Raw genomic sequence first — 20116 nt, 5'->3', positions numbered from 1 at the left:
TAAATGGACCCCTGACCATGAGGTCTACTCGTGGACGACTCTGGGGTTGTGGTGGTCATCTCGCTTTACTGGCCAAGGGAGCCGGCATCATGTGGCCAGCATGACTAAGCCGCTTCTGGCAAACCAGAGCACTGCACGGAAATGCTGTTTACCTTCCTGCTGGAGCGGTATCTATTTATCTATTTGCACTTCGTGCTTTCAAACTGCTAGGTTGGCAGGAAAAGGTATGCTTAGAGGTCAGTAAATTACTATTCTTACATTGTGTGAAGATTAATACTACAAAGCCACTTGAACTTACATATTTAATACGTCTCCTCTCCAGTGATAAAATGTTACAAAGGAAGACAATGCTTTTCTTGTTTATTTTAATCATGTTAAATCAGTTTTCCTGCATGATAAGATTTACAATAATAATAAAAATAATAATAACCTTTCATAGCTTTGTAGTAGATTGCTTAGAAATATATAAACTTTCTTCCATACAATGGAAAATGAGAGTAAATGCTCTTCTATAAGGTTCTCTCCTTTTTGGTGAAACAAGTTTTTATGTCTCTTGAGACACACTTAACTTGCTGCTGAAGCTGAATTAGGAAGCACTTCCTTGCTACATAGTACTTGACGAGAGAAAATAAAAAGAAACCCTCTTCTTTTCAGAAGCCAGGCCTGCTCTCTCTTCTCAGCTGAAAATCATGTTTGTTCTGCTGCTATCTGATCCTTGGCAGATTGAACAAGCTCTGAAAGAGCTGAGAAGCTTTTGATGTTGCTCAGCTGCAATCCCATCTTCTCTATCTAAAACAAAATATTGCAGTTCATTTATTATTTTTGCAGGCAAAAGCAGAAATTTCTTACTTAATCATTGCATGATCAGAAGCTCTATAAGACACGCACATAGAAACTTGTCTTGTGTTGACAGCCACTTCTTTTATTTAGCATGCATTTGACAAAGTTATTTTTAGGCAGCTGGAATAAGTATCATTTGACTTGGCTAACATTCCAGTTACTTTTGCTGGTTGGGACGTTTTGATGTTTGCCAAGCATGAAATAGCATGTGTGTGGGCAACTGCTGTTGGTACCTGATGAAGTGCACAACTTGAATACTTGCTAACGGATCTCAGTTTTGCTGCCTGGGGTGCAGCGTAATACAAAATAGCTACTCCCACCAAAAGAGCAGTAAAGAGACGGGAACACAATGGTTCAAATATGGAAATCTATTCCATTTTGATTGTTCACAGAATGCCTTCAGCTGACACCTGAAGGCCAACACTAAAGGTGAAAGATGTACCTCTAAGAGGAGACCATTTGAGGGACAGGGGTCTGCAAAGGAGAAAGCCCTTCCACTTATTTCCCGCCCGAAATTTTAGTAGGGACAACAAGCAGAGTCCTCCCCACGTGAGTGCCAATTATAAAGACTGAGTTTGCTAACAGTGGAGGAGGCCCTCTTGCAGTTATTTGGGTCATGCGCCAAGACAACGAAACACCGTTGCACAGCCTGAAATAAATGCTTACTTCCCTTTCAAAGGAATGAAATATCTGCTTCCAGTTATTTCTGATCCATCTGTATTTACTCAGGCTTTCGTTGTATGGTGACTTTTATCCTCAGCAACAATACCTGAATAAGTGTTTCAATGAACTGTTGGTATTTTTCTCTTGGTATTGTGCTTTTATTGTTATTCTGCTGATGATTTTAAGATGAATTATACATCACCCTGAACGGCTCCCTTCTCATTTTATTTCACTTTTAATTTGTATACCACCTTCCTATGTTGCTATACACAAGGCGGTTTTCAGTGGTTTACAAGCTTTGGAAGGAGGCAGATTTATATACCCCAGATAAAGAAAATTGTTATCCCGCAAAAACACACATACATTAGTGTCTGCATCCAACTTACCTGAATTCCAAAGTGCTCCACATCCAAGGCCAGCTGCAGGCGGATTTTGTTATCATCACTCATGCCTCCATTTGGAGCGGTGCTATTTGCCATCACGGTTTTTCTTGCCTGCTTCAGCCTTTTCAAACTCTCTTCCATTTTCTTTACAGAATTCAGAATATCTGATATTGTCTCAAAGTACCTGAATAAAGAGATTCATTAATGCATTAGACTGTGAGCCCCTTACGGACAGAGTGATTAGCATTCAGAAAAACAACTCTAATCTGCTTTGAGCCCACAGGGCACAGCCAGAGAGAAACAAACAAAATGTGTGTTTGTCGCTCTCACTAAACTCAACAGGACTTAAAAGTTTGGCTGGAACATCTCATAGCTGTTAATACTTAGATTCTTGCTTTACCTTACCAGTAAGTTGTGTATACGATATCAGACCCCCAAAATCGACTATTATAAGTGCATATTTAGCATCCGGGACCAAAAATGCCATGTGGGACATGGGTAGCAGTTTCTGCAGGGCCAACTCCAAGTTTCTATAGGCTCTGGGCAATATAAAGGCAGTGGGCTCTGCAACACCCAGTCACATGCTGTTGCCAGTCCTGCTGCTGCATTCCATCACTGCAGAGATGGGCTGTGTAGAAGGAGAAGGGAAGCAGCAGCAACAGGGAAAGTGGAGACTGATACAGGCCAGAAGACCAGGGTAGCATCAGTGTGGCTGGCCTAAACTATGGAGGAAAAGGGTCAAGGAAGGAGGAATTGGCTTGCTTGCCCACGTGCACTGCTGGAATTAGTGCAGGAATTGGTACAGGCCTGATGAATGGAGGAAAGGAAATGCATTCCATCACTGCAGAAGGCTTGGCTGATGCAGCAGGGGCTGCATGATGACAACAATAGGAGTTAGGCAATCAAGCATGTCCAGTGGGTTCATTGTCTGTAAATGCCTTTGCATACAAAACAGTAAGATTCTAAAAAAACCAAAAACAACTCCACACCAAAGTTTCCTGGGAACTACTGTTAACTGAAGACAACCTGGATTGTTTGAAGAGAAAAAGATATCCCACATTTTACTCCCCTTAAGGAGTCTCAAAGCGGCTAACAATCTCCTTCCCCTTCCTTCCCCACAACAAACACTCTGTGAGATGAGTGAGGCTGAGAGACTTCAGATAAGTGTGACTAGCCCAAGGTCACCCAGCAGCTGCAGGTGGAGGAGTGGGGAAGTGAACCTGGTTCACCAGATTACGAGTCCACTGCTCTTAACCACTACACCACTGCTGGCTTCTACTACGAAGGGAGGAGCAAAGGGGTTATGCGCACAGCCAAAGTGCTCACTCACATCTTATTTTATCTAGCCCAAGATGTGATTGTCTTAACCCACAGTGGCTTGAGAAAAGTTGAGTTTTTAATGCTGAAATACCCTTGTGAAGTTGCAGTAAATTTTCACTTACTTTTGTGTGCTTTTGCCAAGGGCTCCTTCAAGCCACTGCTCAATTACAGCTGGTTTTAGTGTATCTTTGTAGTCATTCTTCAGTTGGTGGAAAGGTTTAAGAGCAGTGTCAACATAGGGCAATGCTTTGGTTGGCACCTCCTGGTTAATGTTACACAAATTGACAAGAAAACGAGTAAAAAGCTTGTTATTTTAGAGTTCAAAACAAGCAAAGCTCAACATGCTCATACATAAGCAGCACATGAGAATTCAATACTAGGTAGTTAATCAAATGGTTTTTTAATACATATACATATCACCTAAACCTCAATTAAGTTCCTTTTTGAGCCTACACATTTGACTTTTTCAGAAAAAAAATGTATTTTCATTGGATTCCCATCATACCAGACATAAACATGCACAGAAAGGGTTGGGGTAAGAAACTGCTTGCCTGATAGTGCTGAAGTGTGTTAAGTAGTAGTTTGTCTGAATTAAATGAATATGACAAAAAGCAATGGACCTGTTATCAAAGGTCCTGGGGGAAAATGGGAAACTAGAGATCTCAAAGTTTGTGTAAAGAGTAGGTCTGTTCCCATCACATATAAAGTGGAGGTAGGTTTTGGTTTGAGGAAGTCTGCTGATGCCAGTCTGCAGTAATGCTATACACTAGGATTCAAACATACAGTATTCCTACTACCTTGGCTTAGGTGGGCATGGCAGGCTCAATTGAGATCCATAAAGTGTAAATTAAACTAGGAGAAGTTGAAAACTGCATGTAACACAGATCATCATTAATCAGCATAACACTGTGCTCTTCCATCTCATATAGCTAATTGATGATATCTCAGGTAAGAAATTATATGCCAAAGCTACTGTGCTTCATGGGGTTGGGGGCTATCAGCTGCAGGTAAGTGGTCAAAACATTCTATGCTGCTGACACAAGCCTTTATTGTTTAAATATGAAGGATGTGTTACCTTATTGGTTCTTCTATATAGCCTTGGAATCTCAACAGCACTTTTCAGGCAACCGAAGCAAGAATCACTTAACTCCTGAATCAGCTTACTGTTCAAGGTTGGCCAGCAACCCAGTAGAGAGTCCTTTGAGTCTTCCAGGGCTCCTGTTAAGAAAAAAACAAACTGTGGTAAAATCTGAGCTCCCCTGAGATGAACACACACTTTTGGAGTATTTCTTAAAACGTGTATGCTGCCCTTCATTAGAAATTCCAGGGCTACTGCAACAGTCTTTTTCAACTCCCTTATCCGCCCCCCCCCCCTTGCAAAATGTAATCAAATAAAGAAGACAGATACTATTTATTATGCTGCGTTACACTGACAATTCACAGCATGGTCTTCCACGAGGTTTGGATGGGCGTGAAATGACTGGTTGTCTGCCACACCCAAAGCCCTGCTGGCTTGCTCCAGCCAGGACAAGAGGCATGGAGGGGTTGCCCCTCTTTCTTCCTGTGTGGATCTTCTTTTTCTTTATCATCCTCCACCACCATTGGTTCTAGAAGGGGGATTAATTAGGCCAATCCTGTGGCCTCTCAGATGAACAAAGCGCCTGGAATCTAAGAAATCCAAGGCTGTCTCCTCCTCCCCTGCCCCACAACTGGAGCGGCCTTTCAAGGGGTCTAACATTAAGTAACAAAAAACTAGCAGTAACTCAATGTTCACAGGGCTATCCACAGACATATCAAGGGCCTCCACAGTGGACGTCCCACTCTGCCAGGCTCTTTTCCGCTGGTAGATAAGACACCACTGGTTCTTCCTATCCCCCTCTACTCAGCAAATCTGTGCTTGAGGATCTTTCTGCCCGGATGCATTAATATTCCAATATATCTCATTCATACACATACAAAAGGCTTGGGGGCAGTTGCTAAAACACTGCCTGATTAAAGTTAGGCCATCAAGCAAGTCCTGTGGGTTCATGACTATTCTATGTTCCTTCTTCATTTGCAAACATCTTCTCCTTTCCCTTTCATTTGTAAAGCTAATCAATAATAATAATAATAATAATAATAATTTTATTTGTACCCCACCCACCTGGGCAACTCCCAAAAGAACACTAAAAACAGAATAAAACTTCAAGCATTAAAAACTTCCCTAAACAGGTCTGCCTTCAGATGTCTTCTAAAAGTAAGATAGTTGCTTATTTCCTTGACGTCTGGTGGGAGGGTGTTCCACAGGGCGGACGCCACTACCAAGAAAGCCCTCTGTCTGGTTCCCTGTAACCTCACTTCTTGCAGTGAGGGAACCACCAGAAGTAAAATATGTATTATACTTGCACTGGCATTTTTGCTACCACAGTTAGATCTAAATCACAGCTGCAATCACAGTAAAAAGTAAATTTGCAAACTGCGGTAGTGAAAAATATCAGCGCAGCTGTAATGCCACTTGATAGCTCACTCCAAAAATGAAGGCAAAGAAGATTTCTGAACAAGCAAGAAGAAGGAGAGAGAGGACCAAGCAAGCCACAGGCAATTTCCTAACCATAGCCTGCCAAATAAGGGTAGGGTGTCGCATGTATAAAATACTGTGCAATTTAGAAATTTCCTCAAATTATGGTGAATCTTCTTGAATCAAAAATAGTCTCTCTCATTAAACAATTTATCTCCATTAGGCATTTGCCGATATACTTCCCAGCAGAGTATGTTCATTATATCATATCATGAATATGTAACAAAAAATATAAGCAGATACCTGAACTCACATTTACCTGAGATGCAGGCTATGTTCTTGAAACCAGTGGTTTCAAGTTTTGGTTTGATAATTTCCAACAATTCAGGAAACTGAAAGAAAAGTAATATTCAAACAATTACAGCTACGTTTGAATATGTTTTCTCGATATATTCAAATTCCCCATGCACAGAAGTGTTTCTTGTGTGCAACTACAGAATATAAATTTTACTCCAACATCACAAAACATAACATTTTGAAAATCAGCTATGCAAATGTCAGACGCAACAGCAAGAGATTCTGAATTCAATGCAGCACACTATGAAAGCCTCAAGGCAAAACATCTAGAATTCATGAAACAGTTTTATTCAAAATAGCAGATTTGCTTCTTGAAGCATTTAATTAATCTTGAACAGAAAAAGTGATCAAAAAGTCACACTCAAACAGACTTCACAGCACCCCAGTGAGCTATAAGGCTTGTGTTGCAAAATGAGAGCTTGACAGTTAAATCTTGCAGAGGGCTGAGAGGCTAATCAATGAAAATTTACACTGCAAAAACAAGCACATGGCTCACATCCCAAAGATACACAAAACCACAGAGCTGCTTTCTATAGAGAGTTGTGAAAAACTGAAGCAGCAGCAGCAGCCATGAATGTTACAAATTGATGGCAAGTTAGGCTGCAGGAGATGAAATAATTCTCTTTATGACATAATGTACTGCATTATATCTTCCCTGCAGAGAGACATACTTTAAAGTAAACAGATAAACCTTGATATATCTAAACTCCATGGAACCAAAGGCACAAAGATTAAGGAATATTTTCTGCATCTGCAACCATTATTCATACAACAGTCACAGAGATAGTATCAGCACCCTTTATGTGAGCATCCATTCTAATGCTTAAGGTTCTGGAAATTATAGCTATTACTGAACTGAAGCCTGCCATTTAAATATTTCAAAAGTTCGATGTCAGGGTGGGGTTAATGGCAGGACAACAAAAGTGGACTTTGTGAACCCTTACGGTGCCTAAGAGACAGAAATTATATGTGTGTGTGTAAGCAACAACCATTAGCTCAAATTGAGGATACAGTAGCCATAAGTACACTCAACTTAATTAAACACATTAGTTGATATAAGCCCTCCAGATGTCCAAATAAGTATCAACACAAGATTGACACTTTTAAAAATATGTTCAAATGCAGCTAGGGCAGTGAGGTCCTTAGACCACTGCATAATACAGTTGTACCTTGGACCTCAAATGCCTTGTGACTTGAACATTTTGGCTCCCGCACGCTGCAAACTCGGAAGTGAGTGTTCCAGTCTGCGAACGTTTTTTGGAAGCCGAATGTCTGACACAGCTTCCGATTGAGTGCAGGAAGCTCCTGCAAGCCAATCAGAAGCCGCACCTTGGTTTTCGAACGTTTCCAGAAGTCGAATGGATTCCGTTCGAGAACCAAGGTATGACTGTAGATGGCGGATGTTTATCCTTCTAGGCTTGAAGTATAATTTCCTTTTCCTGATTTGTCTTTTTTCCTTCTTTGTTAAATTTGCTAAAAAAAATTGACAAGAATAAGCATTAAGAAAAAAGTTCAGTATCGGAGTCAGCCAGGCTCCGAGAACCTTAGGCCTGATTTGATACTTGACATGCAAACCAATGAAGTATACCAACCCATTCCTGAAGCTTATCCAGATCTGAAGCAACAAGCACCAGCTGAGTGGTGGATATGGAAGCTAAAGGCTGAGACTCTGGACAAGAGTCGTTTCCTTGGTCTTCAACAGGGCTTGGGTTCAGTGGGCACTCCTTGCTACTGCTTGCCAATGATTTTTTATCCTTTGTACTTTCGTTAGAGATGGGCCTGAGTAAAAGCTGCAATACGAAAAATGAAAATGGCAAAGAGGTTATTGCAGACAATACTATACACCAAACAATACACATCTCAGCACAATGTCCATTCATAAGTAAGTTCCACTGATTTCAATGGGAATTGCTCCCTAGCAAGTGTACAGAAGACTGTAGCCTCAGGTTATCAACATATTGCCCTAATTTGATAAAGCTACAGTGAAACAGCATTTTGGCTTGTCATACAGGGTTTAGACAACCTCCTAAAAATAACAACTATAAGAGTTGAAAGGAGAATCATAGAACTTTGAGAGAAGCCTGTAGTTTTCCTCACCTCACTAATAAAAAACGAATAGCGCGCTACAATCTGCAGTGAAAGCTTCCAAAGGCGATGTGTGAGCAATGGCAGAAATATCTGATCTGACCAACACTTCTGCAGACTTGCACATGCAACATGTGTTGCCAAGAGGCTGTACGAACTTTGAGCTGAAAAGAAAACACAGGAATAGTTAAATTATCAGTCACAATCCAGAACTGTAGCCCTTTGCGATTTTCAAAATTATCCCAATTAGACCAGCTATATTATGAATATTTATGAATACATTTTTGCTTTTATTCTCTTATTTCCAATCCTGTACCCATACCTGCCCCATAACTTCTGTACAGCACCAATGTTTGGGGGATCACTGACACATCTTGTGTAAAGACAGATAAGCCAAAGTGACAATAAATAATCCCGAGTCAAATATTTAGCTAACTTAAGGCCCACCCCCACCCCTCACTTAATTCTGAGGAAAAGCAACTAACAGCCACCCAAGATTATTATTATTATTAATAATAATAATAATAATAATAATAATAATAATTTTATTATTTGTATTCTATCCATCTGACTGGGTCACATCTGACTGGGAGTCACTCTGGGTGGCTCCCAACAGACTATTAAAAACATGATAGCTGGAGGTCAGAGGTAGACACATCTTATGGATTCTGGGTAGCAAAGCCATAGCTGCGGAGGAAGGGGAAAGGAAGGCTGCTACTGTTTCCTTAATAATCTATTAGCTTTTTAAAGGAAGGTTACCTCTCATTACAGAACTATGGATGGAGATACAAAAGCAAAATAATTCTATGCTGTGATGGTGCACATTTTATTTCAGTGCTACACAGAGGTTGTAGAACTACCTGTTTGTCAACTGTCCCTCCAGTCATACACCATTAAATGACACAACATTTAGGGCTGTAAGCGAAATAACTTTTGTCTTCTTTCCAGTGCAATTCATTCTTCATTCCTAGCCACTATGTCTAGCCATCACTGCTACCCAACTTTTAGGCAGTGCAGCAGACAAGATTTCTGCCATAGTTGATGTCATCGGCTAAAAGCAGAAATTGTTCTTGAGAATTATTTCCTTGAGTTCACCCTTAGACACTATACAATTTTTCTTAAAGCATAGCTGAAGTTCCCATCAGTATAAACATGACAGATATAATTGTGAAGTGCTTTATGGTAGTGAAAAATGATTATTTGTCATTCATTCTCAAATCCTCATTGCACATGCTAATTACAGTGAAGATTTAATTTACCTGGAGCTTCTTCTAAGTCATCAGAAAAGGCTGTTTCTAAGGCCCCCGCTATTTCTCTAAACCTAAAAAATAAAAATAAAATCCTAATTAAAATTAATATTTGGCAGCTTACCGCTGCACGCTGTAGTCCAATTCCCCCAAATGTATTTCAAACCTGAATACCATAAGAATCTGTATAACACAGCAGCTATAACTGCTCCCATGTAATAGAAGAATGACAGCAGGAGAATGAGAGGCAGTATCAGAATGAGAGGCAGTATGGAGTAGAAACAGAAGAGCGTTCGAAGAAGAGTCTGAGAGACAGAGCAGTTAGTTAATGTTGTCATCTCTAAAGAGACTGCCCCATCCTCTGCAAGGCCAGTATACATTCATTCAATTCAACCCTGGTTGTGCACTGTAGTTTCCTATGCTAGTTCTTGCTGTTATGATGAGTAAGAAATGGTAAATTTCAGGAATAAAGGCCATCCCTTTTAGCATCTCTTTAAAACAAAAACTTGTGAGTTTTGCAAGCTGGGACCAAATTTAAAGTTGCACTAGCCTTTCTCAACCTGTGGGTCCCCAGACGTTGTTGAACTACAACTCCCATCACCCCTAGCTAGCAAGACCAGAGCTCAGGGATGATGGGAGTTGTAGTCCAACAACATCTGGGGACCCACAGGTTGAGAACCGCTGCGGCTAGAGGGAAGTGCAGATTGGTTAAGAAGCTTAAAGGGAAAAGTTTTACATTGAAAGAGGGAGGGGGAAGGGGAGCAGGGATGTGCCTTAGTTCTTAAGAGTTGCTTCTGATGACCTCTGGCTGACTAGGCCTTATGACCGTGGCACCGATGGCTGCCTTTTATTTGCTAATGGACACTGCCACAAGGTTCTGCAAACAGTTCTAGGGGATGGAAATCAATAGTTCTTTCTGATACCCTGAACATTTTTGTTTTTTAAAAAAGAAAAGTACTATCACAACCAAGTTTTCAGAAATATAAAGAGAAGCAGCTTGTAAGCTTATCTGTGTTTCAAAAGAACATGTGGCAATTGCTATCAGTCTATCTGGAGGAACGCCACAGAGTGCAAAGGGGCCAGGGAACACCATAGCCAAGTCAAATGTTTCAGTCCAATTAAGCAGGAAGGTTTGGTTACCTTACTCTGGGTTTGCTGCTAACATTTAATTATTTATTCAATAAACAAGTCTAATTCTTTTAGGTACAGCTTCGTTTCACTTCACTTTTAAATCAAGCTGTTACAATAAAAAAAACCTTGGTTTATTAACCACATGAGTTTTAGTCAATCAACTGAATTTGCATATGAGTAAAAATAGTAATTCTGAAATACGAAGCATAATTTGTAGATGATGGATTCCTGTTGTAGGTTACATTATCTTCTATTTGAAAACGTATGACATCACAAAAAGGTAAAATCAGACGGAATGTAATTGTTAAATTTCCAAACACCTAATAGGAGAAACTGTTCCTGTTCAATCCACATTTTACCTCATAGTAGGAAAGCTGACAGAATAGACAGCTGCAAACCACAGATAATGTGTAAGATTTGAAAAACTGTTCTATTTCAGTACTTGTTGCACAAAAAATGGGAGATATATTTGGATGTTGTTCTGACAAACAGCATGTTATGATACCAAAGGACATTTATTCCACTTTTCAACATTTTTGCCTTTGTAGGTTTCAGCAGGCAGCAAGGGACTGTGTCTTTCAAAACATGAAAAATATTTTTATCTAAATGAAGTAATTTCATGTCCCCTAAAAATAAAACTCAAATACCAACCTTATTTGGAAATAAACAGGCAAATTCCATTTATCATTAAAGCTGTGGTAGGAAGGATGTGACCGTAGTCTTTTAACGCTGGCTTGTGAGCCACACTGCCGTTCAAATTTTCTCACAAAATCCATGCTTATAGTGTATTTCTGAAGAAGGAATATTTAAGGTATATCTTTAACATATAAATATTGAAATAACATAGTGCTATTTATCAAGCTCTCTGAAATCCAGAATACCAGATATATAATTAGCAACAGAACTGGAAAACTAAGTAATTTTTATTCGGTATATTTTATTTTGTTTTGTTGCAGCTCCTTGAGGGTATCTTTTGATGAGCATGATGAGCAGAGATAACACAACTTCCAATTAATCAGAATTGAGATTTTTAGTCAATTGAGCAGGTTAAAAGGCCTAGTACTAAGGCACATCAAATGATGCTTGCTTGTATCAAATGATACTGCATGTTGACATTCTTTACATCAATATTATTGTTAATCTCTGTATAGAAAATTCAATACATGACACTGCTCTTAGTTGTTGAATTTGAGCATTCTGTATTTCAAAAATCATTTTCTAGTTTTCATATTAAACTAAAGGCCCACATTCCTTGGTTCATTGTGTTAAAGAGAAGGTTAATATGCATATTTTAAATTACCTCATGAAATGCATCTGGGTTCCCAGGATTAAACAGTGATGGCAGCTTAACTTCTAAACCACGAACTATTTCTGGCCACACAGAATTTACCAAAAAATCATATCCAGGAACAACATTCCCCTTTTCGCTGCAAAATTAAATAAACATTTTTCTTAGAAATACTTAAAATGTAAGCATTATCAATAATTATACAAAAATGTACATTAGTAGGTTTGTAGCAAATCATTTGAATATTTCTACTAGCTTAATGTCAACATATTCTTGGTTTCTTATCATTTTAACATCTTGTCTTTTTGATACTACAATCAAATCCAAATTAATTAACAGATACTTCTATGAAACATATAAATCTGCTTATACAAATCTGTGGGGATATACTCAGTCTGGGAAAACTTTATAGATATAAAAAGTTCTGCTCAGCACAGAGTTGGTATTCTGGGCAGAGGGCATTTAGGAAGAAAATTTATAGCACAGCATCAGCTAGTTCATATTTAATGCAAATACAGGAGAATGTGTTTGTCAGTGGCTTGTTCCCAATAACTCAAGCAGTCAGCAGGAGAGCTAGCCAATAGTGCCCATGAACCTGCACAACCGGTAGGTGAATATCGCTACCCAGAATTGAGTTTAAGGGTGCTTCCAAATGGGCATATCCTATCCAGTTGTTGCTCTTCTGCTACAAGCTACACATGAAACTACAGCCAACTTTCCACATCACTCAGAACATGTTGCACTGCATGCTTGTAACATCTCTCCATTATTATTATTAATTATTATTATTATTATTATTATTATTATTATTACTTATACCCCGCCCATCTGGCTGGGTTTCCCCAGCCACTCAGGGAAGCTTCCAACAGGAGATTAGAAATTTATTAAAACATCAGTCATTAAAAAACTTCCCTAAACAGATCTCCAGATCTCCACTCTTCAGATTTCCACTCTTCCCTAAACAGATATCCAGATCGGCACTCTCGAGGACTTAATTCATTTCTGACTCTATAGCACAAAGATGTTGTTCAAATGGGTGTGTGGTTGATTCAGGGTAGGATCTTGTGATAAAGAGGGCAGGCAAAGATAAGGAGAATCATTTTTTTTCTCCCAAGTCTCTTGAACAAAGTTAAACATGAGGTGCTGGGCATTAAAGGTTAGGGAAATGGGTTCTGCAAATATCAAAACCACACCTCTTTCAAAAGGCGAGTGAGTCTTTCTAAAGCTGTCAATAGTTGTGAGGCTTGTGCTACGCGTTCGTAGTTTTTGAAGTTGTATTTTCTGAGGCATAAGAATACATGGAAGCATCATGGAAGAAACATACTAGGAAGTTCATGATGTAACAACTTTGTGTGGAGTAGCAATTTCAGTGTAAATACCTCATTTGAAAGAAACCTAAGCTTAGGACAAGGAACTGGGTATGCAGAAAGCCCTATTGCGCACTTGATAATTACACTATTGGACACTCCAGCAAATGCATGTATCAGTGAGGAAAAAACTAAAAGGCAATAAACATGGCTTACTTCCTCAACAGCTACTGATAGATAGTTAAGTACATCCTGAGCCTGTGCATAGACATATGATGGGCTGGACACATTCAGTGTTCATCCATATAGTGGGCCATGTATGTGTCTGATTTTAACATTAAAAGGTCATGTGTTTCAAAGGAACTGAACCCTCCCTGTGGTCTGTTGACCGTAGCATTTTTATTCTAGTCCAGCTCATTCTGGAGCTTAACTATGTGAAAAGAGGTAAGGAGGTAACGTTGAAAATGAAGCAGGACTCAGTTTCCCTCAAGAACACATAATAATATAGACATGAATGGGAAACACACTTGAACATTATTGTGGCTGCCCCAGGGAGAAAGAATAAACTTTGTTTTCTTCTTCCCTGAGTTTCAATTTCTAAATGTAACCAGCATCACATACAGATTAGGATTTATACCCCATTTGATAGTTGGGAGGCAGAGTGAGGGAATTAAATGTTTTATAGTTCTCGTCCATCACAAACAAAATATTAATGATTTTCTCTTATGAAAGAAGATTAAACCTATTCAGGGATTAAGAGAATTGAAATGTTAGCAAAATGTTAAGTCATAGGAAGAGCACCACAATGCCTGGATAATTAGGAAAGTATTTCTGCAGTCTCGAGAGCTAAATCCTAAGGACCAATAATTGCAGGCTACTGTGTTAACTGGAACAAAATAAATGGATTCAATTTAGGTGGCCTGAATTTAATTGCAATATGAATTAGGCACTTATTTAAGGAGATAGCAATCCGAAATAATAGGCAAAGTGCTCAGTCATGTAGTTCCACTAGTCAGATTTACAATCTCTTTTTCTTTTTTAATTTTATATAGACAAATTAGCAAACTACATTTTCCAACAATTAGCAATGACCCATTATATGAGATAGCACCAAACTAGTACACACACATTCCAGAACTATCACACTGTTTAGAAGCCATGATAATTTATTGCATTTCTGGGCGCCGAATCTTCATTGCTTTTAGCTCTGTGCATTCTCCCAGCTGTCTAGTAGCGTATCTAAATAGGTAACTAATGTGTACATATTTGGTTTCAGTTTAAACTGTTCCGAGTAGTGATGAAGCTGTGGTTCCCAATATCTTGGTTTAGAATTTGCCTAAGTTCTAAATGGGGACGCAGGTGGCGCTGTGGGTTAAAGCCTCAGCGCCTAGGACTTGCCGATCGAAAGGTCGGCGGTTCGAATCCCTGCGGCGGGGTGCGCTCCCGCTGCTCGGTCCCAGCGCCTGCCAACCTGGCAGTTCGAAAGCACCTCCGGGTGCAAGTAGATAAATAGGGACCGCTTACCAGCGGGAAGGTAAACGGCGTTTCCATGTGCGGCTCTGGCTCGCCAGAGCAGCGATGTCACGCTGGCCACGTGACCCGGAAGTGTCTCCGGACAGCGCTGGCCCCTGGCCTCTTAAGTGAGATGGGCGCACAACCCCAGAGTCTGTCAAGACTGGCCCGTACGGGCAGGGGTACCTTTACCTTTACATTATATGAGATAGCACCAAACTAGTACACACACATTCCAGAACTTAGACCAACAGTAGAGTTACTACAGTAGATACACAATACCCTATTTCATGATGGGGTATTGCCCTGAATCTACTGACTGTAACCCTAATTCTGCACCACAGTCAAGCTCATAGACTTTACACTCCAGCCCACAGCTTCCTGTAGCTTGTGATTCTTCTTGCTGAATGGCGGACATCCATTCTGTAAAGGCTTGAGTTGTAACAGTTTTCTAGTTCCCCAAACCACTACAAACATCAAATCCAAACAAAATACATGCAGGTGATTTGAAATTATCTGTTGAAATCATGTCTAGCACATATTTGGAAACACCTGAATATACCAGATGTGCTTCCTGGATTAAGAAATTAAAGGTCCTGGCAATGAAAAGAAAAATATTTCATTAATGAAGTGACAATAAAATCAGACACTTTCAGAATGAGTTGGGGTTATTCTATTGACACCCCCCCCCCCCCCGGAGACCACAGAGAGGAATGTGGTTCTGATAACGCTTTACTGAGTATGAAAAGAATACTTAGGCTTTTAATCTTTTTTCTTTGTGGAAAACAGTTGCATTTTCAATAATATTCTCAGCAGGTTACAGCATCTCTATTCTCTACTGTAAGATATTGATTTTCTGCAGATGAGGATCAAGAATTCTGCTTGCATCATTTAAAATCAGACTAAATTACACTCAAGAGTAGCCCCACTGAAACTGATGCACCTGAGTTACAACCAACTCAAGTCCACTGACTTCAGAAGGTCTACTCATCAGATACAGTCATACCTTGTTTTGCGACCGGGATCCGTTCCGGAGCCCTGGCTGCTAGCTGAAAAGGACGCAGGGCAAAGCGCCACGTCTGCGCACGGAGCGGTTTGTGCTTCTGCGCATGCGCGAAGCGCAATTTAGCGCTTCTGCACATGCGCGAGTGACAAACCTGGAAATAACCTGTTCCAGTACTTCCGGGTTTGCCACGGACGTTCACTGAAGCGGATGCTAGACAAGGTGGACGTTCGCGGAGGTATTATTATATTGTCCATAGTTATAAGTGAAACTGAAACAACAAATGCTCACGCCATTTAGCAAAAAAAGGTTTGTGTTACCTTGAAATACCTCCCCCTGTTACTTCACGCAAGAGACGGCAATGGAGAGGAACAAACTCCAGCAATTTGTTGTACATGGTCTGGAGGCCATTGGGACGAGATTGAACAAACTGTTCCACAATCACCTGTTAAAGAACATTTGGTATCAAATTAAAGATGCCAGACAAGAATTCCAGTGCAAAAAAGATTAAAATATCTTCCACCTACAGCCCAAACTTAATAATTACTGCATTATCATAGCAATGCTCAAAATGCTGTTTAACAGGAGATATAAAACAGTTAAATTAGCTTTCAGTTCCTACATGCAACAGCCTCCCGATGTTGTAACACACTGACACCATATTTTTTTTAGCACCTGAACATATTCAAGGTCTAGTGGCAAATGTCAATATTATTATTTATTAAATTTGTAGATCTCAAAGCAGTTCACAGCATAAAAATGCAAGATAAAAATACAAATGCTCAAATAACCTGCTTTCTGCTCTAACTTTCTTTCTGCTGAGTTCTTTTTCATGTCAGGAAGAGCCCCAGAAGTACTAGACATATATACAAAACACAATGTATTCTCCTGAGTCAGCTGCCTCCAGCTTCACTTACCTCGTCTACATATGGTTTCACAAGCACTTCACCAACTAATGCCTCAGCATCCCGTGTTTTGTCTATTGTTGCATAGGTTCGCAAGCAATGACGGATTATGTCAATGTTGGAAGTTTGAAGGCCTTCTAAAAGCAGTCCTTCCAGGGACTGCTGCAGCATTGCTGTTATCCCAACTATTCGCTATGATTTTCAAAAAAAGAATGAAAAGAATTGTTATTGCTGTGCCAGAAAAATTAGAAATACCCACTAGTTTTATTTAGTCATTTAAGAACTGCATTATAGCCTCAAAAACCACCAATCACTAATATACTGTATTTTTCCAAGACGATGCTTTTTGCTAAAAAAAAATCAGGCAAAAATTGGGAGTCATCTTATACACGGATAGTGAATGCAGAGGGAGGACGTGCGATTAATGGCAGCAGCAAGCAGGAGATTGGCAGTGGCGATTGGGCGCGTGATTGGTGGCTGCGGCAAGGCTTGCTGGCGATTGGCTGTGGCTGTGGCAATTGGGCAGGCTATTGGTGGCTGTGGCGACGTGGGCAGGCGATTGGTGGCTGCGGCAAGTGGGGGGGGGCTGTTGGTGGAGGAAGTGGGCAGACAATTGGCGGCTGCGGCAAGGTGTGCAGGGCAAGGGGTGAGCGATTGGTGGCAGTGACCTCCCCCCCCCCAAAAAAAGCTAAACAACTTAATTTCTTAATTTTGGGTTTTAAAAAATAGGGGTAATCTTATACATGGGGGGGGGTGTCTTATACACGAAAAAATACAGTAGGTTAAAATTCTAATCTGAAGTTTACCAGAAATCCAACCCTTAATGATTTTTATAGATTATTATTGAATGGCTGTTTAAAATTAAATTGTTTTAAACAACATGCTTGAATATTTGGGGAAAATAACATTGGTTGAGGTATAATTTGAGTTAATATTACATTTATTACATGCGTTTGCTACTAACAGTAGGAAAACTACTACTCCTACAAAGTTGTAATTACTGAAGAGAGCTGATCATTGTACTCACAACAAAACTGACATACTGTATTTGTTAGAGTTCTGGATGGTAAACACTGCTGAGCATGTGGGTTAAAAGTGTAAAAATATAAACAATTTGTTGAAAGGATGATATGTTCTTTACATACTGGGGCAGTAAATATCAGAACAATGTACTGCTATACATACAGTTTTAATTGATAGGCATGATTTGCTTATTTTTATAAATATATTTTTTAAAGCTTTAGCTGAGATAATCGGTAATTCACCTGCCAGAAGGCAAACAGAAATGCAAGCATTTCAGTCTCCAACAAACAAGATTTTAGGGACTTTAAGGAGAAGATAACATATTGGCTGACTAGCTGTTTGGTAACAGATATAATTTTTGCATTCTTCTTGTTCATCACAACTACAGTCCAAGATAAATGCATGAACTTTCATAATGATAGCACCACTGAAAGTCCACAATATTATTATTATTTAATTGTGACAACTTTTTTTTTGTAAAACAAGGCAACATACTTACTGGTTTCAGCTTGTCTAGGAGTGGCATTCCTTTGCTCTGTACTGCATGAAACTGTAACTGGTTGAATTCTGTGGCAATTCTTTCTAAAATCTGTCCGGTCAGAAGTGGACTTGCAAAGGAATTGGCACACATCAGGATACGATTTTGATAAATAATGGCAGTAGATTATCATAATCCCTCTCCCCCCTTCACACAAACACACAGTCTCTTCCTATATATGTATGCGTGTATATATACGCATGTTCATGTGATTTCCTCCCAGCTCCCAACAATCCCTTTGCATTTAGTGTGACCAAGAAGATCCCGCAACAGGGCTATGTAGTTAGGAACAGGCTTGACTCTTAATGGCGGAAGCTTTCAGAGGCCTTAGGGCAAGGGACAGGTAATTCTGTGTCCCTAATGCACCCCCTTCTTGTCTTATGCCTGGGCAAACCCTACCCAGTACTTCCAACACAATAGAGGCCACATGGGATTATGCAACATGTCTACTCAAACCAGCTTCAAAGCAACTGAAACATGTCAGAACATAGGAAGCTGTTTCAGGCCCTGTCTCCTCTGTCAATTCCAAGGAGTGTCAGAATCCCAGGTGGATCTCCTATCTTCAGAGACCAGCTAGTGAACCCTTGCAAAGCCTAGAGATATGCTGAGAGATTTGTGAAAACAGGCAAGACAAATGGGCATTTGCATTTTAAAAAGATGTACTGAATGCAAAGACCAAGAAGATTTCAGAGGCTATGAAAATGTTCCAGTGTTATGTCTTCATATGTGATATTCTTCTTATGATGGTATCACAACACGTAAGTACAGTGCATGCTCTGTTCATCATACATGAAGAATGCATACATGACTGTTTCACTAAACAATGGGTCAATCATAGGTTTCTACCACAGGTCATGAAACAGGCACATGTGTCTTGCACAGGTTTGTGTGCACACTCCTTCCATACGTAGAAACAAGATCTAAGCAGGGAAAACATGACCATAGCTCCCTTTTGTTGCTGGCACAAGATAAACAACAACAACCATAGAGCCATAGGGAAAATCTACCACTAATTTACCCCAGAGCAGCCCTATGAAAGTCAACAGACTGCTCCACAAAAGGGTACACAGGTGGCAGGGCAGGTGCTCTGCTAACTGTAAAACAGCATTTGCTATTTTGGCATGTTATTATGACAGGAGCAATCGGTGTATCACGAACTAACTTCTTTAAATAGTTGCTTCCTCCCACTTTGGAGTTTCAAGATGCTGGTATATAGATTTCAAAGACAGACAGAACTAAGCAAAAGCAATTTGCTGATCCCATACCTGCTTCCTTCTAGTGATGACATTTCTTTAGAATTTTGGGAGTGCAGAATTTTCTCAATTTTCTCAACTGCTTTAATAACTTGAATAAGTCTCAGGACACACATCTGGTTGGTGAGGAGAGAAACAAAGAAAATAAAAACTTCTCGTATTGAATCTGATATATTTTCTTCCCAACAAATTTGCAGGTATTTTGGGGAAATGATTTGACTCAATAGGTAAGGAGCTGGAAGTAATAAACCTATTACAATGTGATCTCTGAAGTGCACCACTATGCCAAAGGGACCCCCATCTCTCCACTGCTGAGGTTAATAACTGTATGGAGCTGCCATGTAAACCTGGTTCTTCTTGGCATAAGGAGGGGAGGTGTGTTGTGTCAGAACTGCAACACATATTAAAGACAGTGCCTTCTGTTACCACATTCAAAGAAATGCTTAAGAAAAAACAAGGAACCCAAAAACTCCCTATGATGGCCTTTGTCCATGTATACCGTCATTTAAATGCATACTGTTCAGTGCAAGTGGGAAACAGTTTAAACAGTGGAATCCTACACATGGCTGTTCAGAATTAAGTTCCACTGAGTTCAATGGGACTCACTCCCAGGTAGGTGTGTATAGGACTGCAGTTGGCAGAGCAATTCAAAAGAGGAAGGGAGAAAGTATCAACGGCAGAGAAACTACGAAATCCAAAGCTCTGTCAGGCTCATGTAGAGAGGGTAAACTTGTTTTTCCTCCCTTGCCATTAGCTCTGAGGTC

The 20116-nt window shown here is 40.0% G+C and overlaps 1 protein-coding gene across 1 annotated transcript in view; it reads right to left on the bottom strand.

The window, feature by feature from the left end:
• Positions 1-288: 288 nt before the first annotated feature.
• The window catches only part of COG2 (component of oligomeric golgi complex 2), a 31081-nt gene continuing 11253 nt past the window's right edge, over positions 289-20116 (bottom strand). The window contains exons 5-18 of the mRNA XM_079971341.1: positions 19365-19468; positions 18061-18169; positions 16551-16730; positions 15954-16078; positions 11824-11950; positions 11175-11314; positions 9405-9466; positions 8158-8309; positions 7653-7850; positions 6023-6095; positions 4282-4424; positions 3329-3468; positions 1890-2070; positions 289-789 (exon numbers count right to left, since the gene is read on the bottom strand). Coding sequence (XP_079827467.1) covers positions 688-789; positions 1890-2070; positions 3329-3468; positions 4282-4424; positions 6023-6095; positions 7653-7850; positions 8158-8309; positions 9405-9466; positions 11175-11314; positions 11824-11950; positions 15954-16078; positions 16551-16730; positions 18061-18169; positions 19365-19468 — 1836 coding nt within the window. The 3' untranslated portion in view covers positions 289-687. The remainder of the gene's footprint in view (positions 790-1889; positions 2071-3328; positions 3469-4281; positions 4425-6022; positions 6096-7652; positions 7851-8157; positions 8310-9404; positions 9467-11174; positions 11315-11823; positions 11951-15953; positions 16079-16550; positions 16731-18060; positions 18170-19364; positions 19469-20116) is intronic.

Source organism: Podarcis cretensis (genome assembly GCF_951804945.1).
Source record: "Podarcis cretensis genome assembly, chromosome: 3".
Classification (NCBI taxonomy): domain Eukaryota; kingdom Metazoa; phylum Chordata; class Lepidosauria; order Squamata; family Lacertidae; genus Podarcis; species Podarcis cretensis.
Note: the sequence above shows the minus strand (reverse complement) of the source record. Positions and strands in the feature narration are given on the sequence as shown.